The sequence below is a fragment of the Artemia franciscana genome, chromosome 7 (genome assembly GCF_032884065.1).
Source record: "Artemia franciscana chromosome 7, ASM3288406v1, whole genome shotgun sequence".
NCBI classification, from domain to species: domain Eukaryota; kingdom Metazoa; phylum Arthropoda; class Branchiopoda; order Anostraca; family Artemiidae; genus Artemia; species Artemia franciscana.
In genome coordinates, this window is record NC_088869.1 from 36,832,489 (window position 1) to 36,850,996 (window position 18,508).

The 18,508-nt window shown below is 32.9% G+C and overlaps 1 protein-coding gene across 1 annotated transcript in view; it reads right to left on the bottom strand.

Annotated features, from left to right (window-relative positions):
- LOC136029221 (protein sel-1 homolog 1-like) overlaps window positions 1-17,357 on the bottom strand; it is an 89,950-nt gene extending 72,593 nt beyond the window's left edge. Inside the window, exons 1-3 of the mRNA XM_065707428.1 lie at window positions 17,213-17,357; window positions 1,841-2,535; window positions 310-468 (exon numbers count right to left, since the gene is read on the bottom strand). Coding sequence (XP_065563500.1) covers window positions 310-468; window positions 1,841-2,417 — 736 coding nt within the window. The 5' untranslated portion in view covers window positions 2,418-2,535; window positions 17,213-17,357. The remainder of the gene's footprint in view (window positions 1-309; window positions 469-1,840; window positions 2,536-17,212) is intronic.
- Window positions 17,358-18,508: the final 1,151 nt, after the last annotated feature.

An 18,508-nucleotide genomic window follows, 5' to 3' on the forward strand; every position in this document is an offset into this window, starting at 1 on the left:
TGACTATGACACTTAAAATACAATACCATGCTAGTCATATATATATATAAGAATTTAAGACAGCCTCTTTATATAAAATAAAAACATACTAAGCACTAAAAAAAACATTGCTAGGACACAGTTTATGAAAAATATGAACTATTGATTACACATGACCATTATCAATCAGAAAAACTTTTACAACATCAGAGACTTAAAATCAAAAGTTGGCTCTTTTAAGCAACTTTTTAGCAAAGTTGGCTCTTTTAGTAAGATCACTTTAAAGATACTTTAAAAACTAGTAATCAGAAAGAGTTCAAAAATAAATACCTTTCTCTTCTTCCTCAGTCAGAACTTTTTTCTTTGAGGTAGGCACAGGATTGTTTGGAATGAGTAGCTCATTGAGCAGCTTTGACTCTAAATCTTTTCTCTTTTTTAGCAACATGTTGTCCTGTATGACATTCCATTTCGCTTCTGTTACTATTATCTCTGCAAAAGATGACATCTCAGTTTTAATGTTCCAGCAACTGTTATAATTGTCATCAGCGAGAATATGTCAATTTTAAAAATGATCCTGAAGCTGGGAAAAATACACCCGAACAGATCCCAGGCTTAAGCTAAATTGTAATTGTAATTAGATGCATTTCTGTCAAATACTTTGTAGTATTTTTGCCTGAAAACATTCAAAGAATAGAAAAGTCAGTACAACACTAATTACATTCCTCAGAAGAAAAGTATACACACATTTAAAATGAATAGAATAACAATAGGTGGAAAAACAAAATCAAAACATTAAAGGAATTTATGTTTGGCCTTTACAATTGCAAAATAAAATACCTTAATTCCATAGGTATTGACAATAGTCTGATTGTCCAATAGAAGCTGCACTGCTCTGTCAACACTTGGCTTGTAGTGTCAAATGAAGTACTTCAGAAAAAATTTTATCACCAGTCATCCATCCTGAAGGATTAAAAAAAAAACACGTTTCCTAGCAGAGATTCTTCTATTATGTGTGAGAGATACTTCATCCTTTGAAAAATCATGAATAGTGGGATAGCAGTACCTTGAGCTGAGACAGTTGTGCACATGGTAACTAGTAGCTCTCTGTCTCTAGATGTAATCTTTACGATTTGTTTCTTACTGGGAGTACTTAGTTTCTTTCTCAGACGAGCTTGTAGTCCCCCAAAGTAATACTGTTTTGAAACTCCCAGTTCCAAAGACATCTGCAGGGACTGAACATGTTATGAAAGCACCAGTGTCTGATTGCAAGTATTTTTCTTGGATTTTGAACCCCAGTGGTTCCAGTTTTGAATAGATTCCAAACATCACAAGCAGCAAAACTGCATTTACGCAATAGTGCTTAAAAAATAGCATTGAGTACAGGTCTGTTAAAAGCAGGTGCCCTTGTCCCCTCTTTTTCTATGGAGGGTAACACTACCATTTTTTATATCATGGCTGGACTGTAATATTCCCAACAAAAAAAAAGTGGTATTGCTATTTGAATTTCAGAACAAAACTAAATCTTCATTCAAATGTTAAATAAGTTGTAGTCTTTTGCAATGTTTTTTTTTAATACTTTAATTATAAAATTCAGACTAGGTAGGAATTTTTAATATATGTTGAAAATTTATCCTCCCCTCTCCTCCTGTACAACATCAAATAAAGATGCATATATATTAGTCCACAACTTTGCAAAAAGAATCTCTTTATGTTCTATTTTGTTTTAACTGTTATTCCATCTAAATAAATGCATGTCTGGGTCATTTATACAAAAAAAGTTCTGTTTTGGCGACAGCTGAAGTATAACCTACAGGATCAACAATTATAACTTAATAGGCTTACTAAATGCAAATCCACTCACCTGGCTTCTCTTTAGAATCAGATTGTACATCTACTTGGTCTCCCCTATTTTTTGAATCACCAATTTGTTTTGTAATTTCTGTCATGGTACCTTCAATCACATTGTCGCCTGTCAGATTTTCCTTGTCCAAGTTTGACTCATCCTCAGTGCCATCATCATCATCCTCACTAAAAATCTCAAACTGGATACTATCCAACAATTGCTTTATGATATTTTTCTGTTCTTTGATTACTTCATCAATCATATCACTTTCAATCTTCGCTTCATTGCCATCAAGATACGCTTTGGGATCCAACATCAGGGATGGTCCTTTTGTGTTTTGAACTGTTTCTTTGTTTGTTTCGGTATCTCCAGGCTTGTTATCTATATCATCTTCAATTGTAACATCTGCCTCATTAGTTACTTGAATGTCACTTGAATCTGAATCAACCTCATTGCCTGCCTTGTTTCTATTTTCATCACTGTATTTTACTTTGTTTGAATCTGATTCAGCCCTATTAGTTTCTAAGTCTTTACAAAAAACACACTCTGCTAAAATCGTTACAGCCAGCAGGAATACTAAAAACGTCAATTTCATCTTACAGCAATATATGGGTACTAATTTCACTCACACCCTTTGAACTGTTATTACAAATTCTTACTTTTCAGGATTTCAGTCTTGGGTAACAAACTGTTAATATTCCTCTTGGTGAAACCTAAATTACAAAAGTATAGATAAATAGACTTTAGAACACTTCTGCACAGGGATGACCCCTTTCCTACCACAAATTTGTCCGCCTCAAGAAAAAAATCAGTGTCCAAAGAATTTAGTTATTTACTTTACCCCCTTGACCCCAACTTTTCCATTACCATTTATATTTAATTACTAATTAACTAAGGTTTTTTCTCCTTGAAATATTTTTAGGTTTAAATCTTGATAAGCTTACCCCTTTTTTGCTTGAAAGATTTGTATGAATCTAAGTTGAAATTGAAAGAAAATAAACTACAAAGGAGGGAGGCAGTTACCCTCTATATTTTCCAAATAGTGACCATTGAAAAATTAATTCTCAAAGAAGAAGCAAAATAAAGAAAAGAAACGGAAGAGGTAAACTCTCACAAAATTTCTATACCAAAGCAAGAAAAAAGAGATGATTTGGTATATCACTTTTGAACTTGGTACCTTACTTAGTTGTGGAGAACAGTTATCAGACCATTTCTCCAGGAAGAAAGGACCCATGGATCAGAATTAGTCTCTCTCTCTCTCTCTCTCTCTCGTTTACCTGTTACGATACCCAACCATCAAAGAAGAATCTTCTAGACATTCAGGCTCTACTTTGAGATAAAACAGTGGTCTGTTACTTAATACAGTAAATTTGACTCATCCAGTATATTTATTCTCTGGGATAATGATAGATTCAATAACTATCTAATAGGTGACCTAGTTTAAAAACAGAACCCTTCCCAAAAAAATTGCTTGGTATTGACTCAGAGTCAAAACAAGACAGATAAAAAATGATAGCAGAGATAATACTGCATACTACTTTAAGCAAGATAAAAAACACTTTTTCCAGGAAGAGTAAAACCTACATGGATTAAGAAAATAGTTTGTAATTTATACAGATAAAATTTGAATTATAACTATTTTAGTGAGTTTAGCTTGAAGATCTACAATAACTTAATTACGATTTCCCTGACAATTTGTGTAATATTCCCCTAGTCACCAACCTTCTGTTAGTTGATTTTTTTTTAATGCAAAAAATGGTGGAATGACATATTCATAGAATATAGAAATAAGGAGAAAATAGGACATGTTGCCAGAATTTCATGTAAAGCTTGGGAGAGTAGAAGAGAGCCTTAAGTTTGAATCAATTCTTCTATTGTTGAACTATTAGCTCTTCAGTCCTTTTTCTTTTTCTTTCTTTGAGTCTTTTACGGTTCACTGCAATTTATATTTCTTGTATAAGATCCTTGGATGCAAGGCACTGAACTATCCTAGTCTACATTTCAAAATTCAAACTCTTTGTGAAGGTGTGATCAACCAGTGTTTTAGCTGAGGGTATGTAGCTTATCGTATTTGAGGTACTTTAGCAAATTATTTTAAAAAGATCATGATATTTTATATTATCATGATATTTAAAAAGATGCATGAATGTCAACTCATTACACTGAAACTAAAATAGGGAACAATCAACTGTTTTGTCCTTTGTATTGCAGGATCTGGAACACAGGGATGAGGAAGTGAGGTAATATGAATTAGGGAGTTGGTAAGTGAAAGCCTGCAGGTTGAGGCTATTTGATCCTGCATGAATTCTATGTTAAATTTCAGAGTGGAATTTGGCATTAAATATAGTTTATTATTTGCTTTGTGGGTCTCAAATAATCCCCATCAAAAAATATCTTTTAGGGGGATGATTCTCCGACTTATAATTTTTTTTTTCTAGTGGCTGCTTCTTCCTCTTTTTCACAATATGATAGCCAGGGATCTGTCTTGGAGGTCATTATCAGTTTCTAAAGCGCTAAGCAAAATGCTTCCTTTTTCTTATTCCAGATATAGCGTCTTGTTCTTCTTCTTTTTATTGCCACCACCATTTATACATACAAAAAACACAGCTCCAAATGGTGCTGTATTTTTCCCTGGCTGCCTACAATTTATTCCAAAGTTGTATGCAATAGGTAATTCAGGTAGAAGGTGGGCGGCATGGGAACAGCCAAATGAGTATAAACAATGAAACCCAACGCTTCAGGAAACCCAATGAATATATTATGGAGCTATCTTAAGCACACTTCAATCCCCCTTTAATATTTAATTTGTACTGTTTTTCAACAGCTCATTTTCTTTCATCAAGTTTTAGGCTAAAGTAGTGTGTGTTTTACAGTGTGAAACACTGGTATATAGAATATCATCTGTAAAACAGCATTACAAATAAATCCCAAATCTAATTTTCAAAAGAAGTGATTAAACAAGGGAAATGTGGTTATTAGGTTGCATCTCAGGAAGCTTATCAGCTTGAAAAAATCTGACTTCACCCTTATACTGAACGTGCCAAGATTAAAGAGGCTCACCAAAAATCAAACTTTGTGCAAATACTTGATTTTGGCAGAAGAGAATCAACATCTATGATTAAATATGCTAGTAAGGATTGCACAAAAAAGCTTGCAAAATCCATGGCTTCAAGTTTCACAGCCCTTCTTGGTACCATAAGTATTTTAATGAGAGTGACCTTTCTCAAGAAGCTTGTTTAGCATATGCCCCTTCACTTCTTGAAGATTTTGCAACAAAAATAAATTAAGTCAACAGGCAAAAACATTCTTTCACCAAGAAACACAATAATAGAACAAATCCTATACTAGCAGAATGCATAAATGAGTAAAAAAGAAGACATGAAGTCCTCTCCTTTTATTTTGTCATCTCTAAACAAAAGCATTGACATAAGTAAATCTGCTTGTTAAGCAGTTTTTGCTCAAAATTGCACATCTAATGACATTAGAGAATAATTAATTAGGTTGGCACCGCTACCTGCAACTGCTAATGGTGCATATTTCATGACTGTTAAAAAGTTCCTTGCTGAGAAAGCCATTGATTAAGTAAAATTGTTTAAATAGTGACTGATGTTACTAGTGACTTACTGACTGATAGTCTTGCTGTTGCTTAACAATATTTGTTGGTTTAATTGCAGTAAAACACTTAAACTTATTTTATTTTTTGAAGAAACCAGGCTGTTTTTACAAACTAAGAACAAAAAATAAACAATACCCTCAGTTGATGATTGTTATGTGGCTTTCGAAAATTAATGTTTGAAAAACTTGTGCCAGAAATTTAACGAATTAAATACAAAGTCTCAAGGTCCAACTGAAACAATTACCCTAACAATTTTTCTTTTTTGGAGTTTTGACTCAAAATTTCATGTTTATGGAAATAATGTTGCTTCCAAAATTATAAAGATTTCCCAGACTTGGAAAAACTTCTCAATAATAGAGTCTCAATGATTATGTTCACAGTATTGTCATTATGTTACAATTATTTTTTGCCATTAGAATAAGAACGGACTGCTAAAAAAAAGTGTTTCTCAAAGATAAAAGTTAATTATCTTTTACCTTTGATCAATTATGAGTCAGCTCAGGATGTGAAACCTTGCTTTACTGTCCAGAGCTTAAATAGATGATATGATGTTTTTTTAGAAGCTATAAGCGAGTTAACCTCTCTCAGAACTCCACAAATTGATGTGTAGGTTATTTGAGGGCAATCTATTTTTTTTAACTCTGTTTTTCACTATTATCAATAGTAAATGAAGTAGCATCTGAGGAATAAATATTCCTACAGTACAGATAGTAGGGACTCTGTCAATTGCTACTCAATTGTTCTCAGTCAAAAGTAGATGAACTACTTTGGGAAGGAGCAGTATGGTTTTTGACCTGGTAGATCTTGTGTTTATTTGATATTTTGCTTGAGAGTGCTAATTGATGAATCAAATGAATGACAGATCAACATTGTTGTAGCTTTTATTGACTTCCTAAAGATATTTGAGTCAGTCCACAAGGACTCACTATGGAGAATCCCATGTTATTATGGATCCTGTAACAAGATTGTCCATGTGACTGTTGTACTGTTCTTTCCCTGCTGATACATGGATGCAAGTCTTGGGTTTTAACTAAGCAGCTCAAACCATAAATCCACCGGCTTGAGAGCAATTGCATCAGATACATCCTTGGAATTCATCGGACAAAAAAGATCACAAACACTTTCATCCCTAAAAAAAAACAAAACAACCACTCATGACCAATAAAATTGCATATACTGTAACATATAGACCAGTCCCCCTCCCCTCTATAAAATTCAGGACCAAATCCCTCATTCACACCCCCTTAGAAATCCTCAAATATAGGGCCAAATCTCTCATCCATACTCTTCTAGGAACTCTTAAATTCAGGACTAAATTTCTTAGTCACACCCCTTTAGTAAATTTCAATTAGAAAAAGGTTTGAATAAAATCATTTAGAATTTAACAATTGCTAAATTTAACAGTCTGCACAATCCTATGCAGTTGGACTACGTGCATTTAGATAAGTTAAATGTTACTTAACAAGTTAAGTAACCAGTTATTCTGACCCCTGGGTTTTTCAACCCAAAACCAAAACAGAAATCCATGCCATAAAAACAACTTTTGGATGCTAGATTAGTCACATGATTAAATATTACCAATAGTAGTGGAGGTCAACTTCCACAGGTCACCAAGCCTGTCCGGCGAGTGCGCGCGTTGGATATATGAGCCCAACGCAAGGGCGAATAGTTAGTCTTAAGGAAGGATTCGAATTGTCAAGATCAATTTTGCTCATGTTCACCTTTTCATGCAATAAGTCATTGAAGCTGTTTTGTCAATAGTTGTATATTGTAAGTAAATAAACCTTATTGTATTTAATCATCTTTTGTCTATGTATTAGGGCATCAGGTACAGTTCCTCTAGCCTTCAGGTACGGTCCCAAGGGAATCTATATTTGTTTCAGGAGACCTCGAACAACACTGAGATGGTTCTGTCTCCCAGGTTACCGGGGATTCTATACGAAGCCTTTTTATTTTATTAATAATTTAGCTCCCATATCCACATTAAGCTATTAAGACTTAGAAGAGTCCCTAGCAACTCCACGCAAACCCCTTTTAAGATAAAATCACAACTCAAACAAATTATTTAAGAAACCACCCCGTAACATATGTAACAAAAAAAAACAAGTTTTTTTTTAAATTTGTGTTTACCAAAATACACTTTGTGCTGAAAAACTGTGCATATAGTAATAAGGTAATTTGGTTTCCTTTTAACCTAAACAAATTGATACAATAATGTTTCTCAATAATCATCAATGGAGAGAATGTTACCCAGTAATAGCAGGCCCCATTAGCAGAGGTCTTATTTGAGGAAATACGACTTGTGGTTAGAAGTTAAACCGACGTACAAATTTTTATATGCTATAATTTGGCATAATTTGTATGCTATTTCGAAAAAACATTTTTATCATTTTAAAATAAATGGCCTAGGGAATTTAATTCATGGTCGGTACATATTTCCCTCAATATTATGGATCCAACACCCCTTTCCTGAGTGCCTAAAACGAAATTCTCCTTAAAATTATAGCACAAAAATTGTCTCAAGGAAACCTAAATGAAAAAAAAAATGTTATTATTTCAAACTATAGGCCATGATGAACAACATTTAAACTCGGTTTGGAAAGTGTGATTTATAACAAATATTTTTGGAAAGCAAAAAAAAAGGGGAAAGTTGTAAAAAAAGAAAAAAAAAGAAAAAAAATTTAAATTTTTTCTAATAATTTAACTCTTCTTAAATGATTATGATACAATCTCTTCTTAATTATAAGACAATATAAGCTTATGTATACAAAGCAACTAATAACCTACGACTTTTCAATTAATCTAGGCTAAAATTCGACCGAATCTAAATTAGTGGTTAAATTTTTTTTTATTTTTACCAATTAGGCTACTTAATTTTCAGCGGAAAGGAGTTCAAGCACAAAACAACGCTAACATGTCGGAATTCAAACCCTTATACCTCAATATAACACCCTCAGCCAATTTGTGCCAGTTTGGCATAGCTATAATTATCTCCCAAAGTGCATACCAGGAAAGTTGTGATCTATATCTTTGAGATATAGTTACTAGGCCTTATAATCTTATTATGGAATAACAAACCCTCAATTTAAGCTTTAGACTATATTAAGCCATCTATAATTGGATTTAAACTAAATTCAAATTTAAACCATAAATCAAAAATTTTTTTGTAACAAAATAGGCTAATAAATTTCTACTTCATAAGAAATTAGTAACTTAAGCTTTAGGCCATAATAAACAAATAATTATTTCATACTTTTATCTGATATAAAAAAAAAAGAAAAAAAAGAATACTACTTTTAACTAAAATACTAAATTATCAAGTAGTATAACCCTAATAGCATTCACCACTGCCCTACCCCACATTTTATTAAATTAAAAAAAAATATATATAATAATTTTTTTATGAACTGATATGGTAGCGTTTACTCACTTTGCCCTAATTCCTTATATTAGCTAACATATGGAAATGAAGAACAAACAGAAATAAAAGTTAATCCTCTACCAGACCTCAAAACGAAATTTCAACCAAGATCGCTAATAACTTGTTATCATTTAAGGTTTTATTTCTTTTCTTTTGTTTAATAGTAATATGACCATTACGATTCTGAAAACTACATATCCCCAATTTAAACAAAAAAATTAAGGTTTATTGAACAACTAATTTTTTTTAGCCTAACATTATTCGCTGTAAAAAACACATACTATTAAATTCTTCAATTATTTTTTTGCTCAACTATGCATCTGAAAATTTTGCCTACCGCCCTGTAACCAACAAGGCAGTATAAACACCTACTGTTTGGCGATGTATACATCAAGAAGTCTTTCTTAGAGCCAAATTGTCCTAACCCATGCCAAGGTCTGTACACGGATAATATATATATTAATTACTCTCGAGACTACTAAAATATTTGCTATTAGGCATTAAAATTTCGTTACTATTGAGCCAAATCGCTCTTAATCACAGTTTGTTACCACAAACTACTTAAGTATTAATTGACTCTTTTAAAAAAAATAGCTTCCTTTCTCAGCTCCAATTTAGAATTATTGATATTTTTTTAATTGATTTTTTTTAATACTATTTCTTAATGACAATAGCATATTAGCCCCTTAAACCTCCATTAATACTTAATAAATCTCAGCGTCACGCAATCCATTTTTTCTTTTTATCATGCTTTGTCAGAAATTATAGAAAAGATTAAAGGTACAATGCAATTAACAAAAATAAAGGAAGCATTAGATATGCAAATACCCTTATTCACTGACGAAAACCAAAGATTGAAATACGTGGAGAGCCAATATGGTTTGTTCTCACCAAATTCATGGTATAATATTATAATCACTATATTCATGGTATTTCTTATTGCACTAACAATAAGAGCGCTATTAACAATTAACTATGGGAAACTGCTGAAGAGAAAAAGGATAAATAATGATGCAATTGAAGCACAAGAGATGCATCAATTGAACCCTACTGCTCCTGACGATATTTAAGCCATTTTAACAGGGAGGATGTAATAATCCGGGGAAATTGAGAGGTCTTTCCCCGTACGTAACTTCCTTTCCCTACTGTAGGAAATATTGTTGGTGTATAACAGCTAAAAGGCTATGATACAACATACTGTATTACTTTTTGGCATATACATCAAAAATACTCTTGGCAGAAAATCTTTATGTAAATATAGACCTCTAACAAGCACGAAAAAATTCGTTCCTATCTTTTTATGTGCAAGAGATTTAAGAGGTCATCTCTTGTAATTTTGCTGATCTATTCCAAGACAAAAACGTTCCAAGGCGTGATAATTGAAAGGCTATGATGCAAAATGTATTACTTTTCGACTAATCACGCATTGGAGGTTCAATTTTTTTTTGATTAAAGTATGATCCAGAACATTAAGACCTCTATATAATCTTACATATATATATAACCCTCTTTAGTGCCGTGTTTTTATTTTTACATGTAATCATAATAATATAGTAATAGTGTAGTACCAATAAAACTATTTTTAATTGCTATATGACCAACTATACCTCACGTTACTTCAAATGTACCTGAAAATTATTAGAATTTAAAACTTCTTTTAAAAAAATCGTACATTCAATTTCCCTTTGAATGTTTGAAAAAAATAATATTACTGTTATGCAATTATGTGGTATTATTATGCAATTTCATATTACAATAATGCTTTATATTATCGTATCACTAGTACCATTTTATATGTTAACAACATGATTCTGCTTGGAAATTTTTATTACAGAATTTGGCATACTACTAACATTGGCCAACAAACGTCATGGTCAAAGACTACAAAACACCTATCATGATTTATCAACCACAGAAGAATGCCCAAGACACGTCTGATTCAACCGTACAACTATCACCCAAGCGACATCCCAAATAAAACCAACTACTTACTATCATCTTTCATTTCTGACTGAATAATGTAGACTAGAGAAGACGAAACATCCAGCCAGCGGGCACAAACACAACATACCCACCACAACAACACCATTAGTGAACCCAATTCAACATGGAAACCCTCACAGACCTAATGAAGATTTAGAACAGGAGATCCTAAATCCTAATTTTTTAACTTAGGAATCAACTACCAAGTAAGGTATTAGATAGTACTTCAGTCTATTGAATTAAATTAAGATAACGCCGAAGACAATTAAGATAACGCTTAAATGCAGGAGAGAGCAGGAGCAGGACAGAAGAACCGTAGTACCTGCCGTACCTTTGTACTTAAACTGCTAGGGATAGGTGATCCTGGGTCCCGCGCTTCCCATTTTGTAGAAGCGTAAAAAACAAAAAGTCTTTACTTTTGCTAAATGGTGATAAATTAAAAAATGACATTATATTTGTTCAATCGGTAAATAGGGCAAGGACACGAAAATTGTGATTGGTGTGAAACTAATATCCAGAACTAATAAGTGATGAACATTTAAAAAGTGCCAAATAGTGAATTATAAATTTAAGTAAATAAAAGTGCCAGTGGAAATCTTTTTATATTACGTTGTGTATTTTTATTTTTATTGTTAAAATACCTAGGATCAATTAAAAATCAAATATAACAGTTCAAACTTCAAGTAAAAATAAACAATTGGAACCAGGTATTCGTGTGTAATAACAGTTAATGTCAAGTGTTGTGGTTAAATAATTTTTTTAGTGCTAGGTGCAGGACATATATATATAAGGTGTAGGAAAAATATTTCTTAAATTTTAATCATCATTTACAAGGTTATGGAATTATAATAAAATTTTTATAGACAATAAGGAATAAATACAATATTTAAAGAAAGAGATTAGACTGATTGATGGGGACATCAATCTACAACGGGAAAGGGGATATGTAACATATAGACCAGTCCCCCTCCCCTCTATAAAATTCAGGACCAAATCCCTCATTCACACCCCCTTAGAAATCTTCAAATATAGGGCCAAATCTCTCATCCATACTCTTCTAGGAACTCTTAAATTCAGGACTAAATTTCTTAGTCACACCCCTTTAGTAAATTTCAATTAGAAAAAGGTTTGAATAAAATCATTTAGAATTTAACAATTGCTAAATTTAACAGTCTGCACAATCCTACGCAGTTGGACTACGTGCATTTAGATAAGTTAAATGTTACTTAACAAGTTAAGTAACCAGTTATTCTGACCCCTGGGTTTTTCAACCCAAAACCAAAAGAGAAATCCATGCCATAAAAACAACTTTTGGATGCTAGATTAGTCACATGATTAAATATTACCAATAGTAGTGGAGGTCAACTTCCACAGGTCACCAAGCCTGTCCGGCGAGTGCGCGCGTTGGATATATGAGCCCAACGCAAGGGCGAATAGTTAGTCTTAAGGAAGGATTCGAATTGTCAAGATCAATTTTGCTCATGTTCACCTTTTCATGCAATAAGTCATTGAAGCTGTTTTGTCAATAGTTGTATATTGTAAGTAAATAAACCTTATTGTATTTAATCATCTTTTGTCTATGTATTAGGGCATCAGGTACAGTTCCTCTAGCCTTCAGGTACGGTCCCAAGGGAATCTATATTTGTTTCACGAGACCTCGAACAACACTGAGATGGTTCTGTCTCCCAGGTTACCGGGGATTCTATACGAAGCCTTTTTATTTTATTAATAATTTAGCTCCCATATCCACATTAAGCTATTAAGACTTAGAAGAGTCCCTAGCAACTCCACGCAAACCTCCTTTAAGATAAAATCACAACTCAAACAAATTATTTAAGAAACCACCCCGTAACAATACAAGGGCAATACAGGATTCACTTGGTGCACATGGCCAAGGATTACTCTCTCACAATGGCCAAGGGTCTTTCCAGGCATCATAATGTGTGGGTGGCATAAAGTTTTAGTAGAATGATGTCTGGAGAAGGATGCTGCACTGTTCAGGTCATCAATTGAAGATCTTTGGTCTGTAGCACTCAAGAGGTCATTGCAGAGAGGCACTGCTACCACCTTATGTACCAGGCCGTGAGAGAAGACTCTAGTCTAAGTAAGCAAAGTAAAGAAAGTTTCTTACTTTTCATAATTTGCATTCAAATTTCAGTGTTCAGGAGGTATCTTAGACTCTTATTGCGTCAAAAATCAATTTTTATCATTTGTATTTGTTACTACAATGGGGAAATACTTGACGAAATTGAAAAGCTGCATTGCTTTAGTATTTTTCTTGTCAAACTATACACTGCCCACAGTTTTTGTGTTTGTGAGTTTATTTGTCTTGTTTAACCTAGTTTAATCTTGTTTGTATATAACAAAGACTAATTTCAAGGCCAGAACAGAATGGAGGGCAACAAGTGTTAGTCACTAAACTCAGAGAGGGGACAATACTTTCTGAGTCTGTCCTGGACAGCACACATGCTTGTTACACCACTGCTTAAGGAAAATCTGGTATGTTTTAACTAGTAGTAATGTATGAAACAAGTGTGCTATGTATGTCAGTAGCATGGTTCATGTAACTTTTCAGCATTGTTTATTGTCATTTAGAGCCAGATTGTGACAAAGAGGCCATCTCATCAAACATTCATTTCCATGCAGTTTATGATCCCAAGCCATTGGAGATTGTATTTGAAGCTCCAAGCAAAACCAACATTGTCAATGGCAATGTGGAGCAGAAAGAAATTAACTAATGGGAATCGATTATGAAGTTTATGGGAAAAGAGAAAGCACCTGTCAAAATTTTTTTTTAGAATGATTGGTATACTCCTTCCAAACTAAACTGAAGTGATTTTCCTTAGAATGGTTTGTGCTTCTCTGTGCTGTTTTGAGTTCCATGCAATCAATCATAATGAAATTGAACATTCCACACTGATGCCAATTTGGCCTAATCCTTCTATTTATGACAGGTCTTTTAACTAAAGGTTTCCACATCCAATTGCCAATAGTGCTTGAAACTAAGTTTAGTGTGTTCCTAAAGTTTACGCTCCAATTTTTAATAATTAGAGTTAACAAAAACCAGAACTGAAATACGTTTTTCAGTGTTGAAGCTAAGTTTTGTATTAAAGTATGTTTAAATAACATTCACATGTGTAGCCATTACCTGGATAAAGGTATAGCACTAGGAGGAGGAATTCTCAATTGACCAATGCCACAAATCTACCCTTTGGATAGATCTTTAAGTGTCTTTCAATAAAATTACTTTTGCCACAGATTTATTTGCCAGCCCTCTTTCCTTCAAGTCCTAAATTTTCCTGAACTTCTTGGAACTTTTTTTCCAAGTTTTCAAAATTAATTTATTAGCCAAACTCACTGCAAACCCCCCTCCCAAAAAAACCCCCCTCCCGAAAAAAAGCCCTGTGTACATGCCTGATAAACCCAAAATATACCTTTTTTCTCTTTTTTTGGTAGAGAAAATTACACAAAACCAGTTATTATTGCTGTATTTACTATTATTCTTGTGTGTGAGCAAAATATAATATAATATGATCCTTGTTGCACATACTAATGAAATATATTAGAATAGAAATGAAATGATTCAATGCATAAATAAAACGTAAATTGCTTATTTTACTAGTTTAATATTTGTCTCTCACCTAGCTTTTGCAGATTGAACTCAACTTATGTATTTGTACATTGTAAGTTGTAGTGCAGGTTGGTAAAAGTTATGCTTGAATGTGCTTTGTGTCATGTCAAGTTTCATTACAAGAAAGATTTGCAGGCATAAATAGAACCAAAAACGCTAACAACTTTTTGCCTTGAATTTCTCAAATTGAAAAATTCTTTTTTGTAAGATAAGCATTCCACAAGATCTGATTTTCCAAGAATGTGTGATGAAGCTCTAGATAAATGTTTTTGTTATTTTTGAAATCAGTTGAGCATGGTGAATAGGGCTTTCAGGAATGGTGCAGAGCCTGAATTTTCTGAGGCCAAAATAATTTCAATGATTTAAAGAACATGAAAATTGGAACTTGGAATGTTACATCATTAAAAAATGACTATTGTACCAACATTTTGACTGACAAATTCAGACAGTTTGAGCTAGACTTGTTAGGAGTTTCCAAAACTCATATCCCAGGGGTAGGAAGCATGAAATTAGGTGATATAGAATTTGTTTACTCAGACAGGAAGGATAGAGTACATTGACAGGGAGTAGGACGCATGATGAATGAAGAATATGGCTCTTTTATGATTAAAAGGTTCAGGGTATCAGTTATAGCAGTACATGCCCCTATAGAACTGTCTGACAGAGACACTAGTGACTAAGGTGAATTTTACTTACAGTTACAAGAGAAAATAGACAGGGTTCTGTCTAGTGAAATACATATATATATATATATATATTCACTATCTAAAGGGAAGAGAATTCACATTGGAATTATCTAAGAGAAAAACTGTTACTTCCTCATTTGACAAGCATATTTAAGAAAGGTGTAGATTTTAATTTGTCAAGTAAATGATCAAAACAAGACTGAGAAGCTCCTAAATCTGTAGTATATGTGTAGTGGGTAAGATAAATTTTCAGCTTTTAATGTAATTTAGCTAGGATGAAAGAGAATACATTAATTAATGGCTTTTCTATCTTCTTCCATAATTCACTAATTGCTTCAAAGGGAGATCACATTTTTTAGCCCTTAAATAGGCCAAAACCTAACTATTTTTTTTAAAGCCTGAAACCCCTTGAAAATGCCATCACAACAAAAGTGAGGTCATTTTAGAGGTGTGTCAGGCTATTTTGAAAATATCTGCAATTTTGTTTCAGTAATAAAATCTTACTGTTAGGATAATGAGAAATAACAATTACCATTCCTGAATCAGCTATAAATAGCCATGTTATTATATATTTGCACATTAGGGGGGGGGGTGAAGCATAGCATATATTAAGTATAGCAATGGTTAGTTTACATATTTAACATATGCTATGCTTTACCCCCACCCCCCTAATGTGCAAATATATAGCCCAAATTTGTTTCTAAACTATTACAGATTTGTGATTTCAAATATCCAATCAATGAAAATGGAAATGATTGCAATTCTATATGTGTAAATATGAGAATATTTGGGCCAGAATAACTCCATAATGGTGAGTTTTTGGTAGTTTTGCAAGAGAGAAAAGATGTTCAAAAAGTCAAAATGCATATATTAACAATAGTTTCATGACCTAAAACAATTGCTCAGGTAATATTGATATTGACCATATTTTTTACATTAAAAAAGTAGTAAAGTTAGGCCTAAAGTAAAGGACAAAAATTAGATTAAAAAAAAAAGAATATACTATTAGAATATCTATGAGGGCCCTGACCTTTGATGACCTTTAAAAATATGTCTTATAAAAGTGAAACCTTGCAAAATAGATCTTCTGCTTTATTAAAGTACAACAAAATTGTTTTCAGCTTCAAAATTTGCCCAATTTTATTTCATAAGGTTTTAAAGATATGCAAATACATTTCCTAAATTTTGAAAAAAAAATGATATGGCTCAAAATTCTACTCAAATAACAGGAATTGCATTTTCAGAACTAAAGGCAGAGAAAAAGCAACTAGTAACTGAAAATTAAGGTAAAATACTGTTTTGTCAAAATTTCAATAGGTATAGACCTGTCATGTAGGCAAATTTAAAGGCCCTCTAGAGGGAGAAGGAGTGGAGGTGGGTACTCTAAAATACCTTCCCGGGACACACTTTAGCCTGTAGACCCATCCTTGAAAGTTTTATTTTCCTAAACTAAACCCTTTCCAAGATAGCAAGAAGTCAATTAACTAGAATTTTACCTAATTGTAGCCTAGCTAAATGATAATGACTATAGTATCACTTTACACCCCTTCTCTTCTCCTTTTTCTGGTTTATGTTTTGTCACAGATGATACAATTTACAGGTACACATGTTGAAATAAGAAAAATCCATTGGCAGTATACATGGGAAATATATTATTTGAGCTACATATTTTTACATTAGAGGGGAGGGTGTAAGATACAGTGGTGCTGTTTTCAAAATCTTTTAACTAGCCAACAACCATTTTGGGTGTATTTGCAGTTTACAGCACAATTTAGCTAGGATGAAAATGAACATGTTACTTGATGCTGTTTTTTATGCTCTTTCCTAATTTAATAACTTCTTCTGAATAAAATAGTATTTTGAGCACTTAAGGGGCTAAAAGGGCTCAAAACAGCCCATATGAACCAAAAGATTAAAAATTTATTTCCAAGAAAACTGGTTAATGAGAATTTAGACTAGGCCTATGCTACTTATACTTTTAATTTCTTTTTCCTATCTGATTGCAGCCTGATGTTATAGCTTTACCAAATATATATTAAAGAACCCAACTTACCGTTTTTTAGTATTATATGGATTTTCCTAAAAGGTAAAGAAGGCTTCTATATTACTCTTAGTCCTAGACGAAATTAAATCATCAAAAACAAAAAAAGTCATGCCACGTCATTGTTAAATATGTTGCTTAAGTTGAAATAGAAATCCTTAAAAGAAAGTTCTCAAAACTTATCTTCGCAAAAAATGACTATTTTCGAGACAATACGGTACAGAAAAAAATATTATGCCTCCATGATCAACTTTCAAATTAGAGTTCGTAATCCCATAGGAAACCACAGGGGATAGACCCCGATGCCACACCAGTTTTCTTTTAGGTGGCAATTTCCTGATTTTTAGAGAAAACGCCGGTGCGCCGCCAATTTTTCTTTTCTGGCAGGAATTTCAAATCTGCTGAAAATACTCTGAGTCATAGTCTGTGTTTTTATGATACTTGTCGTTGTACTGAATGGAACCCAGTAATCACAGCATTATATCTGCCTCAACTCAGACAAAATTTGAACAATGGAAGCCCCAATGCATGTAAAAGCAAGTAGATGCTGCTTTCCATATTCATTCTAGCAGACAGGAATGTCAGAACGAACGAAGGGGGCAGTGTCCCAAACGTTTTAAGGTGCATTAAATTTGGACCAGAAGTCCAAAATTCTACTGAATCCGAAAAAAAAAGACAGTAGTTACAACAGAATTTCAGAGAGTCTAAAATTTTAGCCCGATTTCAATACCAATAACAAGATCCTGTAGACAAGAAGGAAGGGGGCAGTATCCTAAACTTTTTAAGATACATTAAATTTTGATCGGAAGTCCAAAACTTTACTGAATAAGAAAACAGTAGTTGCAACAGAGTTTCAGAGAATCTACAATTTTAACCCGATTTCGATACTAATTCCAAGATCCGGTAGACATGGTCCAAAATTCAGTAGTACAATTTATAAATTCTACAAAGGAAGTTTCATAGTAATATGAATAGCTATTAAATATACTTAAAGCCGAATCAAAATCAAAAATCGTTCCTTAAATTGAAAAAAGTTGAGGATTTGGTTGAATTTTGCATAAGATTTTGATATTATTCATCTCTTCTTTCCAAAATCCAAGTCAATTTTCTGGAACAGATAGGGCAAAATGCACAATTCGCTAACTTTTTATTTTGTAGTTTCACCGAATCGGCCCAATTTAAGCTAAGCAAAAAATCTGTTTCTGACCAAAAATATTTCATTCGCTTACCAAGTTTACTGCTTTTGCATTGGTTTTGCCTATTTCGTTTTTATCTTTTTTTCGCCAAAGTTGAACATTAGCGATAAAA